This window comes from Callionymus lyra, chromosome 9 (assembly GCF_982586985.1).
Source record: "Callionymus lyra chromosome 9, fCalLyr1.hap1.1, whole genome shotgun sequence".
Lineage (NCBI taxonomy): Eukaryota > Metazoa > Chordata > Actinopteri > Syngnathiformes > Callionymidae > Callionymus > Callionymus lyra.
This window is the reverse complement of record NC_141826.1, coordinates 18,513,185-18,538,352: the sequence shown is the minus strand read 5'-3', so window position 1 is coordinate 18,538,352 and position 25,168 is coordinate 18,513,185. Positions and strand designations below refer to the sequence as shown.

Genomic DNA, 25,168 nt, shown 5'->3' with positions numbered 1-25,168 from the left:
GCCCCTTCCTCCCCGGGCTCTTTGAGGGACACTTACCGGCGCCTGGCGACACCATGTTTTATTTAGGAGGGCTGGAAATGTGCAGCTCTCAGGTGAAACGTCTGGCTGGGATGTGATACGTAAGCAGAAAAAAAGTGGAATGCGGATGTTTGCGTCTGAGTCGCCTTTCGGGGGTTTACTGTCTTCCAGACGCCGCCGCCGCTCTGACGAGTCTGGATCTGGGTCAGGATGACTTCGGGGGGTTCAGGTCTCCATGTGGACGAGGATGATCGTCCCGGAGACACCTGGAGTGGAGAAGAAAAAAAAAATCACTGTATAAATAATTAAAAAATATTTATTAATTGTTTAAAATGTAAATAAATTCAGAATAAATTTCCATGTTCAAAACAAATGCAATGTTAAAAAATTATTCAATGAACATGAAATTCAATGTAAGAGAAATATTCAGTGAAAACCATTCAACGTAAGAAAAGAAAAATTCAATTTAATTTAAAAAAATCAATGTAAAAATATTCAGTGTAAAATATGTAATGCTAAAGAAGATCAGAATGTATATTTCATGTGTGAGAAAAGATTTTTAAAATTCAAACAAAATTAAAAAAAAACAATTGTAATCAATAGAATGTAAAAATATTTTTTAAATAATTCAACGTAAAAGAAAAAAAAACTTAAAATGTTTTAATTCAGTGTTGGAAATTAATATTCCAAGTCTGACGTATGAGTGTATGTTTCTGTCCCTTGCTAAGTTTCAGACTGATTTCAGAGCTCACTAGGTGGCGCTAACAGTTGAGGTTTAATTAAATTAGTGGGTTGCAGCCATTTATCACAGAACAGTGAACAAAGTTTGTTGTTTTTTAATTAAACTTCTGGCCACTAGATGGCAGCAGTGCCTCCTGCACGGATAAAGGAACAATGAAATCCCTCGTGAGCCCATTGATGACTGAGGACGAGAGGATACAGTGGACTCCAGCAGCTTTTAAAACTGATGTTTGATCATATTTTGGTTTAAAAACATTATAAAATCAGTTACGATTTCGTCAGGAGTCATGTGGTCTGTAAATTCACCGGAGACAAGTACTCGACAATACTACAAATATATCTACAGTTTTCTGTGTGTTTCACAGAAGAAGAAATCAAACCCTGACGATGTTCAACGGCGCTACGAAGACGACTCACCTTTCCTGAAGTCTATACTGGACAAGGCTTAATCTGGGAAGATTCCGGGAATAACGGCACGAAAGCGTCTAATCTGCAGATAAGAGCAGCGTCGGGGACTCGTGGGGCAGATAAGAGCGACAGCGGCCCACCTCCAGCAGCCCCACAGGCCCGCCTGTCACCACTAATGCACCTCCTCCTGCAGGACGAAGCCCCTGATGCAGTAAGGTTATCCCGGCTTTCGCAGGATTTCTCGGAATCGCCAAGTTCACCTTTCCTTGAGTCCCGATGACAGGAGACGATACAGACCTGGACGATCAATGGCTTCAGATCAGCAGCTGATTCTGCAGCACGAGCTTTGCTTTGTAGTCTGAACTTATTTTTAACCTGCAATAGTGTTTAAATGTTTTTATACTTGACGTTTTATTTCAGCAGTATTTGTTTTATACCACAGACATGGTGCTAACAGTGGTTTCTCTTTCCCGTTCAATTTATTTCATAACTGACTAAATGTTTCTTGCGTTACAAACCTGGTACTTGTACTCTACAAACATGGTAAATGTAAAATATAAATGATATTTGTACTACAAAAACATGTTACTCATGCTATATGAACAAAGTACTTGTACTCTACAAGCATGAAAGTTGTACTATTTAATCATGGAACTCGTACTCTACAAACATGTCAAATATAATATATAAATGATAGTTGTACTACAAAAACATGGTCAAAAACATGGTACTCATGCTATATGAACAAAGTACTTGTACTCTAAAAGCATGCTAGTTGTACTATTTAAACCTGGTACTTGTACTCCACAAACATGTTACTTGTACTACACAAAATGGTATTTGTTCTATTAAAAAAAATGTACTGGTACTATAGAAATATTTTACTTGTACTATAGAAACGTAGTAATTGTACTATAAAAACATGGTACTTGTACTATTTAAACTGTTTACTTCTACTTCTATACAAACATGGTAATCATGTTTTATGAAAAAAGTACTTGTACTACAAACCAGGTACTTGTACTGTACAAACATGGTAACTGTTTTATATAAACATGGTAAATGTACTATATATAAATGATAGTTGTACATGTTACTCATGCTATATGAACAAAGTACTCTACAAGCATAGTAGTTGTAACCAAAACAACATATTTGTCCTATAAAATGGGTGATACTTTCACCAAATAAATATTTTACTTGTACTATACAAATATGGTACTTTTAGTATAAAAGACCTAATACAACATGCTAGTATTTTAACATTGTACTTGTTAAAATACTAGAATGGTGAAAAATGTTGTATTATACTTTAACAGTTGTTTGACTCCTCTCAAGTTCATGTTTTCTGATGTTGTACACTAATAATAATGTTCTCACCATCATGAATTAAGTTATATATAAAAGTTAAAGGAATGATTGTCTTCAGATGTCTTAGAGTCTTGATCAGGTTCAACTACTTCTACCAGCATAGCATCACTATCACGCCACAATAAAAGTCTCTTCCGATGCTGAAAGCTTATGAATAATATCCACACGCACACTCTTATTGTGACAGGAAGTGATGTCAAGTGCGAAGTCTAATATGAATAAATAAATGTTGGCGCTCACGGCGATCATGATGGATCGACAGTGAAGTCCACTCAGGCACTTACATCATCATCACAATAATGGGAGCGAATATCGGAGCCACAAATCATCCTAGAGTCTATAATCGACTAGAGGCAGGTCTGAAGTCAATGGATGTTGACGTGTTGAGGGTTGGACGACCCCCCCCCCCACCCTGCCCCCCCGCGCCCCCAAACTTCTTCGGTTACACAAACTTTGTTTTGGTCCCGAACACATCAGCCTCTCCCTGCGTCGACCATCTGCTGCTGAAGAATCTGTTTCAGTCGATGAGCCGAGCCGGGCCTTTATTGGTCCTAATGGCACTATCAGCTGAGCCGCCAAACCCAATTACCGTTTAAAAAGGGAGGCCACCCCGGCTAATCATGGCCGCCTAACCTGATTTGCCTGTGATGAAGAGACGGGATAAAGAGCAGTTAATGGAGGCAGAATGATCTCACAAATACAAAAAACTCAATTCATTTCTCCGGGAGAGCAATCTGTCCGATTCAGCGGTAATGGAGTGGAGATTCATTAGACCTCGGGCCTCGGCAGCAGCAGCAGCGGCGGCGGCGGCGGCGGCGTCGCCTTATCAAGCCGACGACAAAAGAACATTCACTACGCTTCCTCTGATAGACTCCTGGATGATGTCGCTCCAGATTCAACACCAGCTGCTCGTCTGTTGATCCGACGATCACGATACACAGGCAACGACATATCTAACACAGTGGTAACAAGTATATATGTGTAGTATTGTTGAGTACTTGACTCTGGTGTTGCAGAATTTTCAGACCACACGACTCTTGTCGAAGTTGTAACTGCTTTTGTTTGTTTTAAAACCAAAATATGTCCAAACATCAGCTTTAGAAGCTGCTGGAGTCGAATGTATCCTCTCGTCCTCAGTCATCTCGCAGGATTTCAATTCCTTTGGCTCGGGGGACGTGATGACTGCTGCCATCTAGCGGCCGGAACGACAACACAAAATGAACAAATGCCGTTCTAATAATAATAATTGTAATAATGTATCCTCTCGTCCTCAATCATTGCAGTGATTTAATTGTTCCTTCAGCTGCGGGGGATGAAATGACTGCTACCATCTAGTGGCCGGAAGTTCAATTGCGACACATAAATGAACTAATGCCGTGAATATTTGCATGTTAATTGTAAAAAAAACTAACTTTATTGAAAGATAAATATGACTCTTGACGAAGTCATAACTGCTTTTGTTTGTTTTGAAACCAAAATAAATCCAAACATCAGCTTTAGAAGCTGCTGGAGTCGAATGTATCCTCTCGTCCTCAGTCATCACTGGGATCTCGCAGGATTTCAAATCCTTTGGAGCGGAGGACGGGATGACTGCTGCCATCTAGCGGCCGGAACGACAACACAAAATGAACAGATGCCGTTATAATAATAATAATTGTAATAATGTATCCTCTCGTCCTCAGTCATTGCAGTGATTTAATTGTTCCTTTAGCTGCGGGGGACGAAATGACTGCTGCCATCTAGTGGCCGGAAGTTCAATTGCGACACATAAATGAACTAATGCCGTGAATATTTGCATGTTAATTGTAAAAAAAACGAACTTTATTGAAAGATAAATATGACTCCTGACGAAGTCATAACTGCTTTTGTTTGTTTTGAAACCAAAATAAATCCAAACATCAGCTTTAGAAGCTGCTGGAGTCGAATGTATCCTCTCGTCCTCAGTCATCACCGGGATCTCGCAGGATTTCAAATCCTTTGGAGCGGAGGACGGGATGACTGCTGCCATCTAGCGGCCGGAACGACAACACAAAATGAACAGATGCCGTTATAATAATAATAATTGTAATAATGTATCCTCTCGTCCTCAGTCATTGCAGTGATTTAATTGTTCCTTTAGCTGCGGGGGACGAAATGACTGCTGCCATCTAGTGGCCGGAAGTTCAATTGCGACACATAAATGAACTAATGCCGTGAATATTTGCATGTTAATTGTAAAAAAAACGAACTTTATTGAAAGATAAATACGACTCTTGACGAAGTCGTAACTGCTTTCGTTTGTTTTGAAACCAAAATATGTCCAAACATCAGCTTTAGAAGCTGCTGGAGTCGAATGTATCCTCTCGTCCTCAGTCATCACCGGGATCTCGCAGGATTTCATATCCTTTGGAGCGGAGGACGGGATGACTGCTGCCATCTAGCGGCCGGAACGACAACACAAAATGAACAGATGCCGTTATAATAATAATAATTGTAATAATGTATCCTCTCGTCCTCAGTCATTGCAGTGATTTAATTGTTCCTTTAGCTGCGGGGGACGAAATGACTGCTGCCATCTAGTGGCCGGAAGTTCAATTGCGACACATAAATGAACTAATGCCGTGAATATTTGCATGTTAATTGTAAAAAAAACGAACTTTATTGAAAGATAAATATGACTCTTGACGAAGTCGTAACTGCTTTTGTTTGTTTTGAAACCAAAATAAATCCAAACATCAGCTTTAGAAGCTGCTGGAGTCGAATGTATCCTCTCGTCCTCAGTCATCGCCAGGATCATGAAGGTTTTTTTTTATACACATTTAATTGAAATATAAACCTTGAAAGAACTAGAATAAAAATAAAATATGATTTAAGTGATGTTAAATATTGATACAGTATCGTGAAAACGATAAATAAATAAATTGTGTACCGATGTTCTCTCACACACCTTCCAACCCAACTCTCCTCCAGGACTGTCCAGAGAACACCCTGAGATCTACCACTCCTTCATGTGGATCAACTTCTTCAAGCACATCGATATTGAACCAGAGAACATGCACATCATGGACGGTAACGCCAGCGACCTGATCATAGAGTACAACTCTTTCGAGGAGAAGATCTAAGCCGACGGAGGAATCGAGCTCTTCGTCGAAGGATGAGCTACTTGTTCTCACACGTTCTTCTCCATCATGTCAGGTATTGGACCAGACGGCCACGTCGCCTTCCACGAGCCGGGCTCCAGTCATGTGTACGAAGGTGCCGACCATGGCTCTGACTGTTGGAGTCGGTACCGTCATGGACGCCAAGGAGGAACAATCAGTCTCAGTGTGTAGAGAAGGTCTGTCTCTGATGGTCCATGTGTATCTTAGGTCAGGATCATCAACACATGTGTGGTATTGTCGAGTACTTGACTCTGGTGTTGCAGAATTTACAGACCATATGACTATTGACGAAGTCGTAACTGATTTCATTTGTTTTAAAACCAAAATATGTCCAAACATCAGCTTTAAAAGCTGCTGGAGTCACTGTATCCTCTCATCCTCAGTCATCACTGGGATCTCGCAGGAGGTCCTTGTTCCTTTAGCTGCTGAGGACGAAGTGACTACTGCCATCTAGTGGTCAGAAGTTTAACTGCAACACAACAATGAAAAACACTATGAATTTTTGATTTATAATCAATCTAGTGCTTTTGAGTATCGATACACCATTGAGAAAAGAAATATTGCAATATTTAAGTGTATACGTTTTTTCTCACAACCCTGGTCTGAACTGGTTCTTTGATGTTCATGGTTTATTAGAACTCATCAGATTCTGGAAGTTAGAACCTGCTCAAGAAAAATCTTTCTCTGGTTTTATTTAATCCTTGTGTTATCTCAGGGTCAGGGTGACCCGAAGGTCCGAAAAACAAATGTGTTTGTGGTATACATTGTGTTGCCTCTGGGTCACCTTGAATTTGAGATAACACAAGGGTTATAGAAGATATACAATGATGTTGCTGAAAGCAGAACTATTTAGGATTGAAAACATATTTTGGCTCCCCCCAGTGTCACATTCGTGCAACTGCATTGTCTCAAAATTAAAATTTTAGAAAATGTTTTGATTGATCATCATTTCTTGAAGAATGATTTTGTAGAAAAATGTTCTATGATATTATTTAATGTGTTCTTAAAAGTCTTTGAAAAACGAAATGAATGATGGAAAAGTATCAATGCCATCATTATTATGAATGTTTTAATTTAACATTTTAAATAATAAAACATTTTAATAAGTTGAAATGTTTTTTGAAGGCACGTGATAGTTTTTTTTATTGTCGAAATAATTAAATTCAACAATTCTAAATATTGAAAAGTTGTTTTTTGGTTAATTAATGAATAAAGCAATCGAATATTTTCAAAATGAATGTATTTCTTTTGACAAATAAAGCCTGATATTCTTATTTTAAAACCTTAAAAATACATTTCCTTAAATCAATATTTTTTAAACGTTTAGCTGTTTAAATTCAAATATAAAAATGTTGGTGTATTATTTTCTTCACACCAGACAAAACTTTCAGCCAATTAAACATTTTTAAATGTTTATTAATGTTTAATGTTTATTAAAAAATAATCTAAATAAATATTTAAAGTAGGATTCAGGATTTAGAACCAAACTCTACGTGTAATACATTGAATTACTTTTTTTTTTTAATATTACGTTTTTTGAATTTCAATTTTGTAAAATATATCATTTATAATTTAGCAAGGATTTAATTCAATTATTCAGAAATTATTCAAACAAAAATTTCAAATTTACTACTCAATATTCTGCCCGAACTTTTCTAGTATATTTATTTTAGTAAAACATTTTAATAGGAAATGATTTAACGTGTTTTAAATTGCTCTTTTAAAGTATTAAAATATATATTTTTTTTTTATTATTAAAAGTTGATAAATAAAACCTTCTCGCTAAACATTTGAGGTTATAATTTAATAATTTAATTCATTTGTTTTAATGATCATTATTGGATTGAGGAAGCTGCAGAGCTCCATTCACCCTCGGGTTCCCATGACGATGGCGTGACGACCATGAATGACTGATGACGGATCCGAAGACAGGGAGGCCCTCGGTCCACAGCGGTGACCCGACCGGTAACCCCCCGCTTCCCCTTTTTCGCTCGGCACCGGCCGGCCGGGCCCCCAAGATATGATCCAGAGGACGTGGGCTGGACGGGGCAGAGGGCCACGTCCAGGGTTTACAGACGGACATTAGGCTCGGACCAGAGTTAAAATCCTATTAGTTTGAGTTGGGAATCGGATTATCGTCGTCGAGAATCACTCGTCTGGCAACTAGGGTCTAATTTACGCCAATCAACGGCAATTATTGAGGGGAAGGGAGCCCCTATTAGAGGGCCTCATCCACTTAGTCTAATGAATGGCCAAGATTGAATCTCGGCTGTGGAGACGCATCGAGAGCTGCAGCTGAACACCACGAGCTGCTGCCATCTATCACGGCTGCTGTCAGAGGAAACATGCAGCCGCTCTGGCTTCTGCTGCCCATTATGACCGGATCACACCAGCATGTCCTCCACTCTTGACGGGAGCTTCCCAGCGGGACCCCACTGTTTTTTTTCTGCCGGGTCAACTCCGAGTCTGGTTCTGTCCAGGTTTCTGCCTTAAACTTTTGGTTTTCTTTTTTTTAGAAAAAGCTAATGTAGGGATTGGTTGATGAGGATTCAATGATACGGAGCTCTATGGGTCGTTCTCGGAGTGTTAAAATGATGTCATATTTATTGGGTTTATTCTTTAAATTGCTAAAAAATATATATATATTTTACTCACCAGATTAGTTCATTTTACAGACAAAAACTGTACTGTCCACTCAATTAAGTACAGGTTATTTTATTTTTTTATTTTGTGAATAAGTCATTTGAATACATTGTTGCGATTTATCGCTTTTCATTGCAAGATCATTGTGCCTAAACTACAATGGCTTTATTAAATATATTATGGTATGCTTTTTCCAAATAATGAGTTAAGTTGTTTGAGTGTAAAAAAAAACAGTAAAATGATTTATGTTTTACTTCAATTAACCCAATACAGTTATCTGCTGAAACATCCCTAATAAATGTTATTAAAATCACTGTTTGTTTTTCCGAGTTATTCACATACTGATTAATTTAACTATTTGTTGAGGGTGTGTTTTTTTTGTTTGTTTAGTTTTCCTAGAGGAAAAAATAAGGAACCTATATAACATCATGGCAATGTTTTGTCCTATAAAACCGAAGAAAGATAAGAAATAATAACAAATGAGGTGGTTCAGATACAAAAATGATGTAAAAAGAAATAGTAAACTTAAGTAAACTTTAAAAAGTTAATGAAAATCAACTAAATAACAAAATAAACAAACAGAACAAAAGTAAGAGAGTAACTTAATTATTTATTAGATCAAATTAATAGTATTATTGAAGCAAAAGAGGAGATCTTACTGTGATTTTAGGATTAGAGTCTCTCACAGATGCTTAGCTTCTAAGACTTTCTTAAATTACTTTTTTCAGCCCCTTGTTTAAAGAATGCATTTCTTCAAAGAGAAAAATCAAATCCTCACTTTATGAAGCTGCAACAATATTTTATTTCAATATTTAATGAACAAATATAAAGCACATAATACAACAATGAAAAACATGCATGAAACAACTCGATTAAAGAAATCTAGATGATAAAAATCAACATAAGTGTCTAGAATTTAAGAACAAGGTGACCCAGAAGCCGATGTAACAATTAAATACAAATATAATTTAATAAATACAAGCGCAAAACCAAAAACGTCCACTAGAGGGGGATAAATAACAAGGAGTCCACTTTCTCAGTCCATCATGAAATAATTGTCAATAGAAAAAACAAAAAGGAGCCGATGAAGGGCAACAGGAAGTGAGAGCCACTAGAACACAAAAAGGCAAAAAATTAGAACTAAAGAAAAAACAAAAAACAAGGAACAAAAAGCGCTGACAGAAAAAGCAGGTCAGGATACCGTCTATTAACAACGAATGAGAAAAGCAGGCAGGAGTCAGGAGATTACCAGAGTGAAGAGGAGCGACGTACTGAGGCCGACAACAGGTCCACATTCCCTCTTTAAACCTCAGAGATTGACCAGCTGTGGTCTCGCCCGGCGAGTGAACCTCACCGACTGTCAACAAAGAAAACCCAGGGCAGGAGAAGGGAACAAGAAGTGACCAAAAATGAAAGTCTCAGGAAGGGGACCATTAGATAAAAACATGTTTAAATTATTTTTGTGCAGTACTACGTGAGGTTTCATTACATTGACGGTTCAGAGTCAATTTTTATAGAGCAGACAGTTTTTTCAACTCATCACTTGTAAAAGCAGACACTAAAGTTAAACTTCATAAATAGAAGAATATTAGTTAAATAACCCCAAAAGGGAAAATATTCAAAAATTTCAGACTCACTTTCAATTAAAAACAAAAAAAACTTTATTTAAAATAATTAGTTTATTTGACGCTCAAGAGAGGAAGTTTAATATCTAAGTCTCTCACAGATGCGTTGCTTCTCATATTGATATTTTTTAGCCACATTTTTTGATGTTTCTTCACAGGTTCAATACGTCAAATTTAAGAGCAAAAAAAAGTTCCAACTGGAAATCTTTCCAGATCTAATCTGTGGTCGAGGGGGCAGCAGCTTAAGTAAAGCGGTCCAGACTACCTTCTCTTCAGAGACCCTATCAAGTTCTATGAGGTGCTTTTTGGGTTCTTCTTGTTGAACACAAGAGTCTCTCATGGATGACTGAGCTCCTGTAAATCCAGACACATGCAGACGAGGAGTGTGAGGACTTTGACATCAGAAGATAGTGAGCTGGAAAATAGTTATTTGTGAGTCTGCAACAATATTTTAATTCAATATAATTTAAATATACTGTATATAAATGATGTAAAACAACAACAAAAAAATGAACGGCGAAATTAAGATGATCAATTCAATATTACATGAAATCACAAACGTGTTTTTGTGAAACAAAAATGGATTAAAAATCAGTTCCTGAAATGACTTGGAAGACTTTCTAATGAAATTCCAACGATTTATGATCGACCTCCGCTCCAACAGCGCCCCCTTGTGGCTCATTCAACTTGTTCTGCTCTAATATGATATTGCTGCTGAGTTTGATTCATTGAGCTGGTGAGACTCGGTTCTGACGTCGATTTCTGCGTGAAAACAAAAAAAAAGTTTTTCTATTTTACAGTGGTAAACCCCCTCCTCCCATCCATATCCTTAATTCGTGCCTGTGGTGGTCTGTGGGCAGCTTGTTCCATCTCACTTGTCATCTCTTGAAATTGCTAATCATATTCCTGCTACAAGTTTGAGTTTCCCTTAAATCGACAATCCACTGGTTTCGTTTCTCACACTGACCTTTTCCTCAACAACGTCAGGCCCTCGACCACGACGTGTCCCCCGAACAACCTGCTGCACCAGCAGCTCCCCCGAGCCCTCATGGAAACATGCAAAAGATTTCACGTTTACTCATCAGGAAACTCTCCACTGAAATCTGGAAGTTAAAAATAAGTCTTTTCTCCGACTCAAACAGAAGTAAAAGTACCTGTTGATGCAGTTAGACGTGTAATTGAGAGTACTATTGTGATGCTATTTGCTGTTGGAGTATTTATAGTAGTATTTGTAGTAGCAACACTGGTAGTATGACAACTTAAAGTGGTTGTGAATTCTACTCAAGGTATTATTTGACCTGTAAGTACACAAGTACTTGGGAAATGACTGCAGCAAGAGTTTTTTTTTTTTTTTTAGCAATCTAATTAAATTAATGGTTTGGAGTATATTTGAAAGTAGAGAAAAGTAATTGTAAGTGAAATCAAAAGTAGACAAAATTAAATCACTACCAATAGTAGTATTTGATGTAGCGGTAGTACTTTGGGATGATGAAGTAATGTTTAATTTCTAGTACTAAAATCACTTTTTTTTAATCATAATAATATTTGGAAAAGCAGCATTTGTCGTTTAAGAAAAGTAAATGAAAATATATTGAATCACTACTAGTAGTAGTAGTTAATGTAGCGGTAGTACTTTGTGATAATGAAGTAATATTTAATTTGTAGTACTAAAAATCACTTTTTTTATCATAATAATATTTTGAAAAGCAGCATTTGTCGTTTAAGAAAAGTAAATGAAAATACATTACTTTGGTTATTGAAGTATTTATAGAAGCATCAAAAGAAATATGAATACCACCGGTTGAATCTGTCAGTGGTAGTACTCCTTGTTGATGATAGAGCAGCACTTGAAGATGCATTAGTATTTAGGAAATTACTTTTATGAGCAGAAAAAGTACCATTTGTTGTTTAACAAAAAAAGAATAAATAATGCTACAGTTTTCTGAGTTTTAAAGAACGTACAAAAAAACTTTATTAGGGAGTAGAAGTAGCAGCAGAAGAAATGGTATTTGGTCATTAAAAGTACTGGTTTGTACTGTACAATAAGTTGGAAAAGTAGCAGTTGTATTTTTTATAGCACAATGAAATTATCAGACGCATTGATAAATACTTAAAAAGTAGTAGCAGTTTAAGAAAATAGCCAAATTAACTGTTTTATCCAGGGCATCAGCAGCAGTAGTAATAGTAATAGTACTCATTGATGAGTAAGCAGTATTTGAAGTTACAGTAGTAATACCACAAGCCGTTGATAACTAGTAAAATAAAACAAGTAGTAGTGGTGTTGTTTAATCAGAAAAAAGAAATGGTATCAAAATAATACAAACATTTCTGAGCAGTTACAGTAGTAGTTGTAGTATTAGTAGTGGTAGAAGTAGCAGTACTTAGATGAGAAGTGATTGACAGCTCAGACAAACAGCCACAGCAGTGCAAGAACGCGAACAATGGAAATAAGAAGCACCGATACAAGAATCTATTTTTGTGTCTTTTCCATCAACAAACACACTCTCGCTCTGGAGTGAGTCGACGAGCTACTGTTGCGACTTGAGTCATCACACGGTAGGAGTGAGATCAGTGACGTCAGCAGGAAGTGGTGACCCGACACAATTGATGGGGGGGTGATGCAGGGGATCCCCCCCCAAAGTACCTCAGAGGTCCTGACAACGTGACGCAGACTGATGAGAACCGTGGAAAAGCTCCAGAAACAGCAGATGTATTTACAATACATTCTATAATAATAAAAATAATATAATATTCTAGAATATAGTACCATTTGTATAATCCTGATTCATTAATTGATCTTTATATTTATACATCAACTTATACAAAGACTCTCATCTATGAAAATAAAAGAGATTGAAATAAGTTATTTAATTCAAACGCGAATCAATAATACTGGAAATTAAGCATTTCTATATTAATGCAAAGCACCCATTTATTTAATATGTTTTTTGCGAAATATTCAAACCTAATTCTTACTTATTAAATAACGAACTATCTTGTGTACAGGAGGTGTCAACAATATTTTAATTAAATATAATTTAAATATACTGTATATAAATGATGTAAAACAACAACAAAAAAATGAACGGCGAAATTAAGATGATCAATTCAATATTACATGAAATCACAAACGTGTTTTTGTGAAGCAAAAAAGGATTAAAAATCAGTTCCTGAAATGACTTGGAAGACTTTCTAATGAAATTTCAACGATTTATGATCGACCTCCGCTCCAACAGCGCCCCCTTGTGGCTCATTCAACTTGTTCTGCTCTAATATGATATTGCTGCTGAGTTTGATTCATTGAGCTGGTGAGACTCGGTTCTGACGTCGATTTCTGCGTGAAAACGGTAGGAGTGAAAATCAGTGACGTCAGCAGGAAGTGGTGACCCGACACAATTGATGGGGGGGTGATGCAGGGGATCCCCCCCCAAAGTACCTCAGAGGTCCTGACAACGTGACGCAGACTGATGAGAACCGTGGAAAAGCTCCAGAAACAGCAGATGTATTTACAATACATTCTATAATAATAAAAATAATATAATATTCTCTTCAATAATACATTCTAGAATATAGTACCATTTGTATAATCCTGATTCATTAATTGATCTTTATATTTATACATCAACTTATACAAAGACTCTCATCTATGAAAATAAAAGAGATTGAAATAAGTTATTTAATTCAAACGCGAATCAATAATACTGGAAATTAAGCATTTCTATATTAATGCAAAGCACCCATTTATTTAATATGTTTTTTGCGAAATATTCAAACCTAATTCTTACTTATTAAATAACGAACTATCTTGTGTACAGGAGGTGTCTTTGTTACACTGTTTTATTTACATAATACTCCGGTTTCCATACCTGTTTTTCTTATTAATTTATGTTACACCAGATCCAGATAAGATGATGAAAGATAATGATATAAATAATAATAATAATAATAATAATAATAATAAAAGACACATTTATATTTTACTCACGAAAAAAAAGTAGTCCAACGACAACTGAACAAATCCACAGAAAACACAAAGCAACGCAAAGATTATTAATTCCTGTACGAATCACATAAATAATTTCCTTTTGAATTTGAAAATTAATTCTAATATGTGTAGTGCTTTTTAAAATGGTTCAATTCAAACGTTCAATTTATAATTAATACTTTTCCTTAATTTTATTGAAACGACAAAATGCATTTGAAATTTTTGTTTCATTTTTATATTTTAATATCGCACTCTACGAGTTTGTTCACTTGCTGTTTTAACAAAACAAACAAAAAAAACTTTAATTATAAAAAATATTTCCAAGTTATTTCGTCAGTTTTACCTTCACGTTAACCGTTGCGCCTTGATGACGTCACACACATGGACACGAGCAGCAGAGATTTGTCCCGACGAATTTAAAAGTGAAAAAAGGTACATTGTTTTAAAAAAAAAAAACAACAACTAGGCAGTAACACGTGAGACACGTTTGTTTATTGGTATTTTTGCTTTTTAATGTCGTTTCCTAGTTGACGTATTTGTTGCTGAATGCTACAAGTGGTTTAAGCTAGCTGGGAATACAAGAGCGAATTCAATTGATCACGTTTAAATACTTTATCACCATTTTTATATGCTAAATTATCACGTGTGTTTACTTTTAATGCGTTAGTTCTTGCTGTCGCGTATACATACGTCAAACTATTTCAAGTGTAAATGGACGACAAAGATGCAACATAGCTAGCAGACGCACCTGCGCATGACTGTTTGAGACCCTCTGAAGTTCATGTCAACAAACGTCTTTTTTTTCTCCATATTTTTATTTTATTTTTAAAAGAGGTTTTATTTAAGTATAACTCGAGGGTTGTTGCTCAAGTTAACTACCTGTACAGTAGCAACACATGTGCCTTGATGCTTGTGACGTCAGACATATAGTATAGTTGAACTGAATTATGGGTTCACATTTTTTAATCATATTTCGCTCGTTATGATAGAAAACTTTTTTTTTTTTAATCAAATCCTAATTTTTATGAAACAATATTAACGCAAGTGCATTTTTTTCCTCCCATCAGGTTGGGATCATGTCTTCAAGTTTGTCATTCCATGGAGCCAGAGGAGGAAGTCTATCTAGTTACACCTCAAGACCTCACCCATTGCCCTCTGCGCCCAGGCCCCCAAATCAATCATCCTTCGGTCCTCCGATGAAATCCAAGTACACCCCAGGTGGGAACCTATGATTGCATAACGTTTATTTCATTTAGAATTTGTCCACAAATCACACACATCTCTTCTCTCTCACACAGCGTACTCTTCGCAGCCAAAGGTCAACCCCAAAATACTGATTGACAGGTACAAGCAGGGAGACACCCATGCTGTCTCTGTCCTCCATGAGTTGGCCAAGACTTTGGATTTCCATCTGGAATTGAAGGAGACGGCAGCCTCAGGTATAAATTATGTCTTGTTGTTCTTTAACCTCGTTGACACAGCAGTTTTGGACTTAATATGAAGGATTTAAATGACATTTCAGTATTAATTTAACCCAAAAACAGGCTAAGAATTCCAAAATAACATTACTAATAAAAAACTAAATTCCCAAATTAGAACTCCAACTAGGGAGGCATGATATTTCGGAAAAAAATCGGTATTGCAATATTTGCAATCGCGAAATGCTTAACTTAAGTCTCTAGAATTGCAATTTGGGTGAAGGCAGTTGAAATCGTCAGTCGAACTCCTTTAAAAGATCCAAATGCCAACATAACTAAATTCCCAAATTAGACCTCCAACTAGGGAGGCACGATATTTAGAAAAATATCGGTATTGCAATATTGGCACTTGCGATATGCATAACAAAAACATGTGCGATCATTTATAATTATTACATTCATAAATCAAGCGTTTCTTACATGTGCTCTTCGACCAATCAGGCATGACTTTAAATGTGCGTGGTCCCTAGATGCTGCTTCGCTATTGGTTAGAACCAGCGTGTGTAGTAAATAAGCAAAAACAGTAAGCAACAACGCTGGAAACAATTCAAATCTACACAACAGCCGCTACGCGTTAGATCGCAAAATGACCTCTTTCAGTCGATTCAGTATGTAACAATGGCGTTTGGATATTTTAAAGGAGTTGGACTGAAGATTTCATCTGCCTTCTTGCAAATATCTCACCCAAATTGCAATTCCAGAGACTTATGAAACTTGTATGAAGACTGAAGAATGGCAGAAATGCTTTTGCACTTTAAGTTTAAAAAGTTTAAATTTTCTGCATGTACAAAACCTGACTGTTCTATACTATCTATAATCTAATCTATACAATCTATACAATGAAAATAAATGCATTTTTTAAAATTCTTGAGTCATTTTCTTGCATGAATAATGAAAAGATGTGTTAATATTTGGACCCTTTTACATTTGAAAGTATTCACATTGATTTGTTTATTTCTGTTTAGTTTGACTTCTTTTAAGACTTAAAATAAATAAACTTAGGTTAATGAAAAAAATATCGCAATTCTAGACACCAATTTCGAATATCGTGCAGCCCTACCTCAAGCTAATTGTCACACGACTCATTTTATAACCTGTTACTTAAAACTTGTTTTCTAGCACTTCTTTCTCTTCATCTCACTCAAACGTAGTGATTAAAAAAAAAAGAAAAAAGTTTTTCTGCAGCTGCTTTTAGCAATCAATTCATGAAACCTCTACACCTCTGGTCAAACAAAAAATCAACATGTATCAAAACTGCACAGAAACCAGTTTACACAAACATCTTTTCTTGCTGAAGTTGTAAATCCTCTTAAACTGTATTGTGATACTTCTCAGGAGAAGTTATAGGGCTTCATTTCGCCTTCTGCGTGGTGGTCGACGGGGTGAGGTACAAGACCGGAGTAGGCAAGACCAAAAAAGATGCTCGTCTCCATGCGGCTGAGCTGGCTCTGCAGGACATGATGCCCGCGTGGGAAAACATGGCGACTGTGACGACTACATCCTCAGGTCAGTGACACGACTGTAGAAGCTCAAACACAGAGCTATGATGAACATCGTTATGTTATGTATCTTCCTCAGAGGTTCCATCAACTTACCTGGTCAGAGAGGAGCCACCACGTGCAGAGATCCCTCTACAGAGACCTGGTAACTCTTCTTAATATTCTCTGATCTTCTAGTTCTTCTTAGGCTTATCATGGTGTCTCCTAAAATTGGGAGTTCAAATTCTATTACTGGAGTGAGGTGATGAGAGGACACGAGTTGAGAAAATGTTTCAACTTTCATTTTACTCTCATCATCTCTTTCTGCGAGCTATACTTAAAAAGTTATGCAACATCTTCACACTCGACCTTGACTTGGACATTCAATTGGGGAAGTCTATGGAGAGGATGTGTTATGGTCCTTATCTGGCTCACCTACTAATTCAAAGTGACCTGCAAGCCATTCAAAATGCATCTGTTTGGCTAAAATAATACATTAGTGATTAAAAGAGAAGAACAAGTTCACTTGCAATACATTTGATATTTATAACCAACATGTATTAAAGTGTTCAAGATACAATCTTCTAGGGAATATTTTCAATTTTACAATCTGGAAACTTTCAAAAACCTATAAAGGTTAATACAGATTGAAGTATTATTATAACTTGGAAAAATAAATAAAACATTTAAAAAAATATATAAGGCTAATTTTCCAAACATAACAATATATGTATATCCAACATACACACTAATAAAGGAAAAATGCACGTAATCAACCAAATTATATATATATATATATATATATATATTTAAATAAAAGATAATAATACACTATTGGTGTAACACTAAACACTTTTCTTTTAAATTTCACATGATCCATTTCCCCATTAAAAAAGGTTTTGGACTTTTATTTGAAATTGTCTATTGACTCCAGACTTTGTAGCTGATGATTTTCTTCTGATATTATAGCACTCTGCATTTTAAAAGAGACAAGTTTCTGTTGAGACTTCTTGATAAATGAGGCCAACGGTTCTAGAGGTGTCGGTTAATAGACTTTTTGTAAGTTTAACTGTGTTCAAGATTCTGTTACCACTGACTTAAATCTTGACCTTCTTTTTTTTTTTCAGAGAGCAAAACTGTTGCAGACATGAGGATTCCAAACGCAGTCAAGGAACACCTGACCAAGCTGTTGAGCAACACCTCGGGTTTCTCGGCCAGCGCTGGCACCACTGCAGCCTTCGTCCTTCAGACTGGTGAGCTCACATGCAAGAGATCACACGACGCATTTTAACAGTTGTATTTTAATTAGTGCTGTCGACGTTAACTCGTTAATATGTGAGGAGAATGACACTAACTTAAAAATATTTAACGTCATTTATTTCGCTGTGAATGCGAAACCTGACACCAAAATTGGGTTCATCCAGGAACTGGTGTTCATGTTAAAAAATAGTCACGAGTGATAGAACGACTGACTGGTCGTAAGTTGTGTTTGCACTTTGTAAACGTGAGTTTGGCTACAACCTTATCAGTTCCTCGTTCAAATGTCATCCGATTCATATTGTTTCATCTCCTCTGCCATCTGTGTCTCTGTGCATCTTTGTGTGTGTGTGTGCGTGTGAGTGTGAGTGTGTGAGTGTGTGTGTCCTTTGCTTGTGTTTTTGATTTGAGGCAATAAAGTTGTGTAGTTCAGTGTTCCAGATGTCAGTGGCTATAACATATTTTTGATTTATGGGTTGTGATAGATAAGCTGTATCATTTTCTTGAAGAAGAAGCTTTATTTGTTTTAGTTTTTTTTGGCCAGGACATTAAATAAAAAAAGGAAAAAAGTGTCTCTTGTGAATTTGTTTCTTTACAGAATTTATTTCAAAAAAACGTATAAGTTACCTGGCTGACATTAATCACGATAAAACCACATACTGTATCTCTATGAAAACACACCGTCTGATAAATCATTAGTTTGTAAGAAAAATAATCTTTTAAACACGATTTATTTCAAAATGTAATTGATTAGTTATTTTTAAATTTATTTCTGTTTTTTTCTATTCTTGTGATTTTTGTGTTCGTCTTCTGAGCCGGTGGATCTGAGGTTGTTGCCCTGGGCAGCGGGAATTTCAACACCAACATGAGCGTGACGTCCTGCGGACGCATCATGCACGACTCTCATGGCGTGGTCTCTGCGCGGAGGTCGCTAATGAGGTCTGTTGTGAATGTAAACCTAGCCCTAAATCTGAAAAAAAAACAATCGAGCTGTCCGTCTGACATTTGTATCGTCGCGTCAGGTTTCTCTACCGCCACCTGCTGATGTTCTACAGCAAAACTGCCGACCTGGCAGAGAGGTCGGTGTTCCAGCAGAGCAGCCACAGCGAACTCCTGAGCCTCAAGAGTGGCATCAGTTTGCACCTCTACATCAACCAGCTGCCGAAGGGAGCGGCGCGTATCCCGCCCAAACCGTGAGTGACAGTTTAGTGTTGCGTTGTTAGACAATAGACACTCTGTTGAAAGTGACAAGTGAGTTTCAAAGTTATTATGTAACTTTTTTTTTTCTTATTACTTTTCCACTCAGACGTCTGAACCCTTTCTCCATCGCAGCATGGCAGGTCAACAACGAGATCAGCCTCCACCTGGCGGTGGAGGGAAAGGTGTTGTATCTTTTATTGGTCCAATTTTTGCAAATTTAAAATATATAATATGGGTACAACTCAATATCACAATAATATTTTTACAATATCCTATTGCTCTTCAACAGCATTTATTTATTCATCTTTTATAGATGTATATATATATTTTTTAATTTGTATTTAAGTTTTGTTTTTTTACTTTCAAATCATGTTTTATTTTGAATCATAGTTTTCTAATTAATTATATCTCAATGAAGTGTTTATAAAATCAAATCAATGTATTTAAATAAACAATTATAGCAAATATTCACAGTGTTTGTTAATTTTTGGGTTGAAATTCAACTTCCGGAAGCTAGATGGCAGCAGTCTTTACGTCCTCCCCAGCTAAAAAAAAACAATGAGATCCCAGTAATGACTAAGGATGAGAGGATACAGTCGACTTAAGCAGCTTTTATAGATGATGTTTGGACATATTTTGGTTCCAAAACAAATTAAAGCAGTTACGACATTGTCAAGAGTCAGAATGAGAATGTGGTCTGTAAATTCTACAACACCAGAGTCAAGTACTCGACAGTACTACAAATATATCCTTGTTACTACAGCATCACTATAAATTGTAACATCGTTCCCCTGTATTGTGATGCGTATTGCTAGATTCTTTCCAATACACGCCACTTATTCTTATGCTCCTTCTTCCAGGTCTTCTCTGTTTTCTCCTCCACCTCTGAACAGTCTTCAGACAAGGTGATCAGCATGTCCACCACAGACAAGATCACTCAGTGGCAGGTGTTGGGCTACCAGGGAGCCCTGCTCAGCCACTTCATCGAGCCCGTCTACGTCGAGAGCATCCTGGTTGGTAAGCGCTCAGTCTATTGGTTACACTGCCTTCTGGATGTCGAGGTGGAGACAATTAAAGCCGCACTTTCATTATTTGTTTCAATGTTTTTATTACGATCTAGTCTTAACTCGCATAGAAGAACTCTAACTGTTGTATACATGACGCTCTTCACTACTCAACTTTGGCTTGGACAAGCATGTGACAACCAAACTGCTGTAATTTAACTCGAAATTCTAACGTCGCTCATTTTCTACTCGCCTTCATATCATGTCGGGTTGGGATTATTTTCAGAGTAATTCTTTTTGCTAGTTAAAGGCACAAATGTATGTTCATTTGGTGGTCGAAAACAACGCTTATTTTTCTTTGTTCAAAAAGATGCACTTAAAACATCTAAATACCTCCCTTGTGTTTTAAAGCTCCAACTTTTGAAAAGCTTTTGTTTATAGATATATATAAAAGATTAAAGTCTAAATGCTACACAGAGAGGAAACAGCCCCAGGTAAATATCGCACACATTTAACAGAAGCGGGTCGGAGATGGCGTTTGCCTTCATTTCCATCAGGGCGGAAGCACTTAATGGTAAAACAGAAAGCTAACCTGGCCAAAGCTTGTCTGCCGTTTTATAACCGAATGAACATCCAGACTTTTGGACCAGTGCTGGAGATTTCCCGACATTGACAAATAACTTGGACTAGGACGAGCCAAAAACACATTTTATTATACCACTATAATTCTATTTCTACTTGTTGACAAGTCGGTGTCCAGGTGTTTTTTAACGGCTGTGGTAATACTTAAAGTGAACTAATATTTATTTATGATGGTTTGACTCAAGCATGTGAAAACTGAACAACTAGTCTAGTATTTAAACTCAAACTAAATCCCTTTCAGACTCACTTCCTAACATAATAACCGTCTAAATCATGCCTAGAGGTTTTCTTGTCAGTTATTCAGGATCTCTGCCCGATTGTCTTGAATCTTACAGGTGACGAGGGCTGCAGTGATATTCGTGGCATGGACATCTCTGTGTGTAAGCGGGTGGAAGGCATCACTCCTCTGCTGCCCAGCTACTACTGCATGATGAGACCTCGCATCGGCCTGGTGCCCCCTGTTGTCTCCTCCTCCTCCTCTTGTGAAGACCAGGTCACCCACGCCTTTAACTGGAGCAGCGGGGACGGCCCGATAGAAGTCGTCGACGGCCTGACGGGCAAGACCATCGAGGAGTGAGCGTGAATTTCTTCGACTCTCGGTGCACTTGTTACTCAGATGGATACGTTCTTCTCCAGATCTCCTTTCAAGAGCAGCCCCGCGATGGCGAGCCGCCTCTGCAAAGCTGCAATGATGCATCGATTCAAGGCGTTGGCCAAAGACGCAGGGAGGCCGGACCTGTTGTCCACACGGTCTTACAGGGAGGCAAAGGTACCACAGCGTGCACCCCATTAAATGATGTCGATGATGGCATCAGTCCGATGTGTTTACGCAAACCTGGGGTGTCAACGTCTACATGCGTAAATGGTTACAAAGATTACAAATACAAAAAATCTGCATTTTACTATTTTTTTGTTTACCAATCATGAAAAAAATCAAATTTGAAATCAGAGAACCAAGTATTAAAAGTAGGGATGCAACGATCCCAATTTAAGATCAGGTACCGGTCCGATCCAGCCTCTCTAGGTCGAATCGGGTATGTGTGAAAAAGGTCCGATCCACTTATCCCATGCCATTTAATTACTATATTTGCACTTGTGTCACACGCTGACGCCAGTGAAGCAGCAGCTGCTGCTAACGACAGAGCTAACAGCGGCTCTGCTGCAGTGTTGCTGTGTGCGGATGTTTGGAGGAGAAGTTACTCCACGGGATTCAACACCAACCAACTTTATTAAGCATTTAAAGAAACATCACAATAAAGAACATGATCAGTTCGAAGAAGCCGGAAAGACGAAACAAAACGAAGTCGCTCACGTTGCTCTTCTGTAGAGACGATAGAAAACGTTGAGTCGATTGTGTGAAAGTCAAGAATAACAAACGTTCTTGTTGGTGTTAATTTTGACTTTGGAATCTGTCTAAATTCAACAAATGGGGAGTTTGTGTTTAATACTGGTTGAATAAAGTTTTGTTTGTGATGTCAGCGGACCCTCCACTGAATTTAAATTTCACTTCAGGAGGATCAATGATTACACAAAAATACATTTAACAAGTTTAGTTTAGTCATAACACCGTTAAACACTTCACTAGCCTACTTTTAAATCGCGCACCTTTTGTGAATCTGATTCAGACTAGTTTGTTGGATTTCTTTACATTATCTTTTTCTAATACACGATTATTTTGAGTTTGCTTCATTTACAATCATTCTAAAAACCTAATTTATTTTGAAGCAGGGAAGACTTTAAGAGTGCTTTTATTTCACTTGTTTATTCTAAAAAAGTAGAAAAAATATTATTTAGTCCTAGACTTTTTGTGTTCACTTAAAAATCTTGACACTGTTCACTTTGTTCCACAATCTCACTCTTAGTATTTTCTTATTTCTTTGGCTCTCAAAATGGTGGTTAACATTTTCCACTTTACTTTAGGGCTGAACGATTATTGAAAATAATATAATTGTGATTATTTCTCTAGAGATTGGGATTAAATGCAATTACTTTTTTAAATGTCCTCTTTCATGGATTTTTTTCAAATACAATATTATATATATATATATATATATATATATATACTTCACTTCACAGTAAAATGTTTTTCTTTGTGATTGTTCCGATAAAGTTAAAAAGGCATTTTTAATATAAGCATAAATTGAAATAAATGATTTAGTAAATTGAATTACACTTGTAAACAGACATAATATATTCCAGAAATGCTTTAGAAGGTGTGAATAATAATAATAAATCACACAAACTTCCGTGCAGTGAGTACAGAAAAGTGCTGGTCAGTCATTGTGCCTTTTTCTTCCAGCTCATTTTTGCACAGTTGCTCTTGTTACTCTCATCTTTAAATGAATCTACTGTGATATAAAATAAGTGATTGTTATTAAACAGTTTGGATTGTGTGATTTTACAAGGTAACACACAAAAACACACCAGCAGCGCACACACGTTATACACACACACAAAATCCAAATTTACAAACCGATGTCAGGATGTAAACGTGATGAAAACACTTAAGTCTTGTTCTGTTATTGATCTGAGCTGAGTTTTTCTTGTGGTATCAACTCTGTGTGTTGTTTCAAGTCACGGTCATACAGAGGTTTGAAGAGTTAGCACTTAGGACGCTGATACTAAATGTTGTTCCATGTTTTTGAGACACTGGTAGCATTTTATCCACACAGTTGTCATGTACGGCTGCTCTTTAGCTTCTGAAGACGTCGGTGATCAATGGGTTAAAGCGAGTGTTTCTGTTTACGTTTCTCTCGCTTGTTCTGGTCACAAGACTACACGACGGCCTGAAAATCAAGTGAACATAAATGAAATAAAATCGCAATCATTGCGAAATTTGCATTTAAAAAAAATCTTGATTATGTTGAAAATTAAAACAATCGTAATTCTGCTAAATTCATTTTTCTTCTGCAATCCTCAAATCAATATTTACGAAAACAATCTTTCACCTCCAATTTTTCCTAAATGTTCTTTTCTAATGAGCAGGAAATGAAGTCTGTCCTGCTCATGTGGTTAACATGGTTCTCCTTGTCTCTGAAGAGGATGGCCAAGCCGTACCAGGAGGCGAAGAGTGTTCTGAGGGCGTACCTGTCGCACCAGGGCTTCGGCTCCTGGCTCTCCAAGCTTCTGGTCAGTGACAATTTCAACATGTGAACCAGCGACGCTGGTAGGACGGACGTGTTCACTGAAGTGTCTTTCATTCCTTTCCTCGTGTTTCCTAAACACTAAATATAAAAGTTAATGTTAGTTCTCGTGCAAACATTTCTGTCGAAGAAATCTCAGTTTTATGTGCTTCAGATGTCGTCGCAAGACTTTTTGTTCGTTGTTTGTTGGATACCAACTGTGTTGAGAACATAAAGAGTTGCACCTTTGTTTCGCTTTCCCAATGTAAGTTGTGTTACATTAAAAGAGCAGAGAGTCACTCTGGGTTGTTTCAACATTCTTATCTTGACACTATCATTTACAGGAACTCCACTGATCATTTTATTGTAACTGAAGATTAAAAATGATTAAGGCATTAAATCCACACAAGCACTCACTGAAAATACAAATATTATTTCAGGAGACTTGATTATTCTTGTGTTTTAGCTGCCGTTGGTTAGTATTGTTGTGTATTGGCAAGAATCCGGTAATACGATTATATGGCACAATACAGGGGCAACAATACAAGATTGTGATACTGTAGTAAAGAGCATATATTTGCAGTATTGTCGAGTACTTGACTCTGGTGTTGCAGAATTTATAGACCACATGACTCTAGACGAAGTCGTAACTGCTTTCATTTGTTTTCAAACCAACATATGTCCAAACGTGGAGTCTGGAGTCATCTGTATCCTCTCGTCCTCAGTCATCGCCAGAATTTCATTGTTCCTTTAGCTGCTAGGGCGTAGTGACTGCTGCCAACTAGCGGCCCTGGATTTTAAACGCACACTGTGACTATTTGAATTGTTGTTATCAATTGTTTTATATATATTAATTATGTAACTATGATAAAAAATAAATTTGACTGTGAAGGCCAAAAAAAAGATAAAGCCTTTTTTCCCCAAAGAAAATGACAAATAAAAAGTGAATTGATTGATTGACCTTTTTGCTCTGAGGATGTTGATGAAGAAGAATAGAAGAGGAAATCTGCGACAATATTCCTATAGAGGAAGTGTCGCAGTATGTGAGATTCAGGA

General features: G+C 36.9%; 1 protein-coding gene across 1 annotated transcript; it reads left to right on the top strand.

The window, feature by feature from the left end:
- The first annotated feature begins 14,293 nt into the window (after positions 1-14,293).
- Positions 14,294-24,411, top strand: adad1 (adenosine deaminase domain containing 1 (testis-specific)). Its single transcript, XM_087798886.1, has 13 exons — positions 14,294-14,363; positions 14,999-15,149; positions 15,230-15,370; positions 16,745-16,915; positions 16,988-17,053; positions 18,015-18,140; positions 18,960-19,083; positions 19,167-19,337; positions 19,451-19,526; positions 20,205-20,361; positions 21,326-21,563; positions 21,627-21,759; positions 24,030-24,411. The coding sequence occupies exons 2-13, from the start codon at positions 15,008-15,010 to the stop codon at positions 24,141-24,143; spliced, it is 1,659 nt and encodes a 552-aa protein (XP_087655012.1). The 5' UTR covers positions 14,294-14,363; positions 14,999-15,007; the 3' UTR covers positions 24,144-24,411.
- The last annotated feature ends 757 nt before the right edge of the window (positions 24,412-25,168 follow it).

What these genes read in the sequence shown, in the direction of transcription:
- adad1 (XM_087798886.1), top strand. Translation starts at nt 15,008, where the DNA reads ATGTCTTCAAGTTTGTCATTCCATGGAGCCAGAGGAGGAAGTCTATCT. An exon ending in TGTGACGACTACATCCTCAG is followed by an intron (nt 16,916 to 16,987) that starts GTCAGTGACACG and finishes TATCTTCCTCAG; the next exon opens with AGGTTCCATCAACTTACCTG. An exon ending in ACGGGCAAGACCATCGAGGA is followed by an intron (nt 21,564 to 21,626) that starts GTGAGCGTGAAT and finishes GTTCTTCTCCAG; the next exon opens with ATCTCCTTTCAAGAGCAGCC.